Genomic DNA, 5401 nt, shown 5'->3' with positions numbered 1-5401 from the left:
GTGCGATATCGCAATAAAGCTGGTATTCATAGCTTCAGTTGGGTAACCGATTATAAAGGAAACGAAAGGAAACAATGTTATGTGTGGCTTTGTTCACGAAATCAGACAATGTCGTGCTTTTTGTAAACCAGCATTCTTGAAAATGAGCAACATAATGATTTTTGACTTAACACGGTTTGGAAATAATTTCTTCATATTTTTGGTGTTATCTGTCGTTTACATGTCCTTCCTAAAACACAAAAGTACGACCCTCTCCAAACACCTAAATTAGCTAAAAATTTAGGACATGTTACAAAACTATATTGTCTAGAATTTTAGAAGAGTACTTTTAATATTGGCCGGTTATTTTTCACACAGCGACGTTAACTAGGCAATGTACTATTACCTATAACATTAACTAAAACACCAAAGTACGAATATTTCCAAACATCTAAATTAGCTAAAAATTTAGGACATGTTAAAAAACTATATTTTCTAGAACTTTAGAAGAGTACTTTTAATATTGGCCGGTTATTTTTCACACAGCGACGTTAACTAGTCATATCCCCATACTGTTAACGTAGGGCTATTTGTAAAGGTCACGCGTCAATGGGAAAGAGCACTGTGTATTGTGTATAGGAAAACGGACAGTAACTGCAGTATGACTACAACTATTGATGGATACAGGTAAATATCCTTATGATACAAACTGTATACTGCCCCCACTGACATTTAAATGTCATAGCACGTACAGAGATGGCGCTATAATAGTTTTGAGGTTTGATCAGGGGTTTTATAGTCTGGTTTGATATTTCCACAAAAAAAAGGTACAATAATACCGGTTCAAATTATGTCTTTCTTCAGATCTTTGTACAGAAAAGTAGAACACTTCGTCTAGGTTCTTTATCACCTTTGGACATGGAAATACTGTTTTGACTTTCTTGACAAATTCCGGTATTTAATGCAGCCAGAAATGCAGACCTTTTCAAGAGAAATCTTCATTCTGACCAAAACATGCAGACATTTACCCCCTCTACAATTGATTTTTGGAGCCTATAGACTAAATTCACAGAAAGTGAATGATTTGGTGTAGGCCCTATATTGACATTTTGGCTAAATTTTGCTATTGTTTTTTGGCCAAAACTTAACCATGTAATTTTGCATGTTTTCTTACATTAATGTAGTCACAAAATTGTAAGACTTGGCACAAGCCTAAGCATTCAAAATCTTGAATGTACGCTAATAGTTAGCTCATTATTTTAATATTATACGGTTATTTTTGCTAATCATTTATCATTTAGTTATGAAAAAGATTGGAAAATGTGCTTTCCAAAAATTATAATGCATAACTTAAAATTCGTCTTTATTCCAAGTCTTTGGGCTTGATTGTCAAAGAATACGAAAAAGGTCGAAAAACGCCATTAAAATGCATTTGCCCTTATTACCAAAACTTAACCAAAAATTAAAATTTGACTTTCATTGCCAGTTAGAACTAAAGGATTATGATTTACCTATGTTTCATTTGGCAAAATAGGATAATAATCTTTTAATCCCAAAAAATTAGTGCTGTAATTTTCTGGAATGGGGAGTTGATATCCAAACAGTATACCAGGACGGATTTGGACAGTCGGGGTTTGTACCCTACTCTTTCCGAAACTGACTGCGAGATACGGGCAGGGCCTATGTACATGTGATGTAGGCCTGTGGCTCTTCGAACAGGGGACCGGCAGCTTAATTAATGTCCCCTCCGAAGGACAGAGCACTCTCGTGGTTCATTTACCCAATTTCAATTGCCTCATGGCGAGAGTGGAAGTCTGATATCCCAGCAAGTTACCACCGTCAAGAATTGAACCCGGGATCCCATCCGATCTCATACACCAAAAGGGAATACTATAACCACTAGGCCACACTCTGATAACTATACAATATGTACAAAATAAAATGTTTTTCCGCTTTGATTTTGAATCATTGTTTTATTTATAAGCAAAGGACTCATGATATAATAACGTTATCATTCCGGAATTATTAACACCATTTGAATAACACTTTTCTTAAACACGTAACACCGTACATTTTAACACTAATTTTAACATAAGGGTGTTAATATTTTTAACACTCCTGTTACACCCATGCACTATTTGAACGTCTTCACATGTTATAATTTTAACACTTCCGTTAAACTTTAAATCTACGTTAAAATGTTTTATCATGTTAACACATCTTCACTTTGTGTGTGTTAATAATGTTGTTACGTGTCACAATTGAGGAAAACAAAAGTCTGAAGAAAACATATAAGAAACTAGCGCAGGGGAAACAGAAAATTACAAGCCTCCTCGATAGTAATGGGCAAGAAATCACAGACCAAGACGAAATTCTGAAAAGGATAGAAGAATTCTATGAACAACTATATGCCAGTGACACAGAAACAGATGAACCAGGAGAACCACAAGAAGAAATACCCAATGTCACAAATTGGGAGGTACAGCATGCTGTAAACCAAATGAAGAGAGGAAAGTCTCCTGGACCGGACAATGTGCTCATCGACACAATCAAAGAAGGAGGGGACATCATAACCAAAGAACTAGCAAAGCTGTATACAACATGTATGCAAAAGGAGAGTGCCACATCAGTGGAAAGAAGCCACTATGATCATTTTGCACAAGAAGGGGGACAAGCGAGACCTAAAGAACTATAGACCCATCAGTCTCCTCTCAAACTTGTACAAGCTGTACACAAGGTTACTAACAAACCGACTTGAAATCATCCTAGACGGAAATCAACCAAGAGAACAGGCAGGCTTCAGGAAAGGGTTTTCAACCATGGATCACATCCACACCATCAACCAACTAAAGGAGAAATGCCAGGAGTACAACATTCCGCTCTGCGTAGCTTTTATAGATTACGAGAAGGCATTTGATTCTGTTGAAACCAGTTCAGTCCTGAATGCTCTCAAGAAGAACAAGGAATCAACAATGCATACCTGAAGATCTTCAAAGACATTTACTCAGATTGCTACAACACAGTCAAAATGCACAAAGACAGTGACAGAATTATGATAAAGAAGGGCGTGCGTCAGGGGACACTATCTCACCGAAGCTTTTACAGCCACCCTAGAAGGAATTTTCAAAACACTCGACTGGAGCAAGAAAGGAATCAACATAAACGGTGAGCACATGAGCCACTTACGCTTTGCAGATGACATTGTCACAATATCAAGCAACTTAAATGAACTTGAGACAATGCTGCAAGAGTTGGATGAGGCAAGCAGGGTAACCGGATTAAAAATGAATATGAAGAAAACAAAGGTCATGAAAGGATTAGAAACAGTCCCAAAGACAGTGAAAGTAAAAGGGGTTGAAATTGAGCAGGTCGAGGAATATGTATATCTTGGACAACGCTTCTCTCTTCGAGACAAAAACCAAGACTCTGAAATTCGAAGGAGAATTAAAGCCGGGTGGCAAGCTTTTGGAAGATACAGCACCATCATGAAAGGCAATCTTCCAATATGCCTTAAACGAAAGGTCTACAACCAATGCATCCTCCCAGCTATTTCATATGGGGCAGAATCATGGACCTTAACATCAAAAATGGAAAGAAAACTAGGAGCAGCCCAGCACAACATGGAGAGAAGTATATTAAACATCACCTACAAGGACAGGAAAACAAACAAATGGATCAGGGAGCAGACCCAAGTTCAGGACATCTTGGAAACCATCAAAAGCAGAAAATGGACCTGGGCCGGCCATATCAGCCGCAGACAAGACAATCGTTGGAGCTCAACACTCACACATTGGACACCGTATGGGAGGAAGCGTAATAGAGGACGCCAACGGAAGCGATGGAGGGACGAGCTGCAAAACTACTGGGGAGAAGTGAACTGGTACCAACAAGCACAAAACAGAGACACATGGAGACATCATGCTGAGGCCTTCATCCTGCAGTGGATTGATAATGGCTGAAAAAGTAAAAAGTAAAAAGTACGTGTTTAAAAGGTGGTGCCCAATATAGTGTTGAATATCAACAATTGTTTTTACAGGGTACGCTCTGATATCACAGTAGAATCTTTTCTTTTAACTCAACATCATAAATCCTACGACAAGATTATTGTTTAAATTATGGCTTTCACACATAAATCTCGTAATATACAACAAAATTATACTACTATTCCGGTTTTTTAACTCTTTATTTTAAGTCGAGATTTCTGTTTAAGATAAACACAAGACAGATCCCTTACTTAAAGCCATAATGTACGATCTTATAACATGAAATTTATATTTTCTTAAACCTGATTTTTTTTTGCTATATTCGTTGTGTCCTAACTTACAGCTAAATGGAACCAACCAGAGGTCAATAGAGCAATTTCCGACATAAAGTCATAATCACATCATCCATTAAGTCCCCCATAGAACTCCATGTTAAACGGCCAAAATAGTCAGTGTTTTTTTATTTTGTTTTTGTTATTTCTTCTTAAAATGGACAGAACCCCTTCCTGACAGTTATTACTAATATTATTCAACATTTTGGGTAAAGAAAACCAAAATTAAAATTGTACAGATATCGTAGGCGCAGGTTTAACAAATACAACATAAGTTATGAACATGACAAAGAGCTATAAATAAATAATCATATATGTGTTTTTCACTTTGAAATAAAGGAAATAGGCCCGTAGCCAGGTTTTTTGTGGGGGTGCTGAGTTTTAAAAAGTTTGGACCTTTTTTGACCAAAAAAGCTTTAAAAAATCAAATCGCAAATTGTTAAATTTTGGGACTTTTGTATTCTTTTGCACATTCGGGGGGTGCGTCGCACCCCCGCACCCCCCTGGCTACTGCCCTGAAAGGAAATAATGATCCCTTTCAACACTAAACAAGGTAAACTCAAAGAGATACATTTCCCAAAGTGTCTTTGTTCCAGCATCCAAAACGGACCATCATAATTGTATACCTAAGAGGACCTCTGCATATAGCTTGGCTTGGATGAAAATCGCCTTGAAAATAAACCCAGCAATGAGAGGAATTGGCAATTTTGGGTCTCTTTTAGAAATTGGCAAAATCAATAGTCTTTCAGCGCTCAGTGTTTTGATAAAGACATCTGTGGATAACTTAAGATCATACCGTAAATTCTGGAATATAAGCCTCTGCTAATGTATATGTGACCGTACACCACGAATGAGCCATAAATGTCCTCAATTGTATTCCGAGTTACAGTGTAAAATGGGCATGAAGGTCATATTCATAGGTATTTCAATTTGGTGCTACGTGTATCTCATTAAATGAGGTACACGTAGCACCAAATTGAGGTACCTATGAATACGACCTTCATGCCCATTTTACACTGTAACTCAGAATACAATTGAGGACATTTACGGCTCATTCGTGGTGTACGGTCACATATAATCATCATTGAAATAAGATAATTGATATAT

At 37.2% G+C, this 5401-nt stretch overlaps 1 protein-coding gene across 1 annotated transcript; it reads left to right on the top strand.

The window, feature by feature from the left end:
• The first annotated feature begins 2221 nt into the window (after nt 1-2221).
• Nucleotides 2222-2674, top strand: LOC140137235 (uncharacterized). Its single transcript, XM_072158883.1, has one exon. It carries the CDS (start codon nt 2222-2224, stop codon nt 2672-2674), a length of 453 nt encoding a protein of 150 aa, XP_072014984.1.
• Nucleotides 2675-5401: the final 2727 nt, after the last annotated feature.

Source organism: Amphiura filiformis, chromosome 17 (genome assembly GCF_039555335.1).
Source record: "Amphiura filiformis chromosome 17, Afil_fr2py, whole genome shotgun sequence".
Classification (NCBI taxonomy): Eukaryota; Metazoa; Echinodermata; class Ophiuroidea; order Amphilepidida; family Amphiuridae; genus Amphiura; species Amphiura filiformis.
Note: the sequence above shows the minus strand (reverse complement) of the source record. Positions and strands in the feature narration are given on the sequence as shown.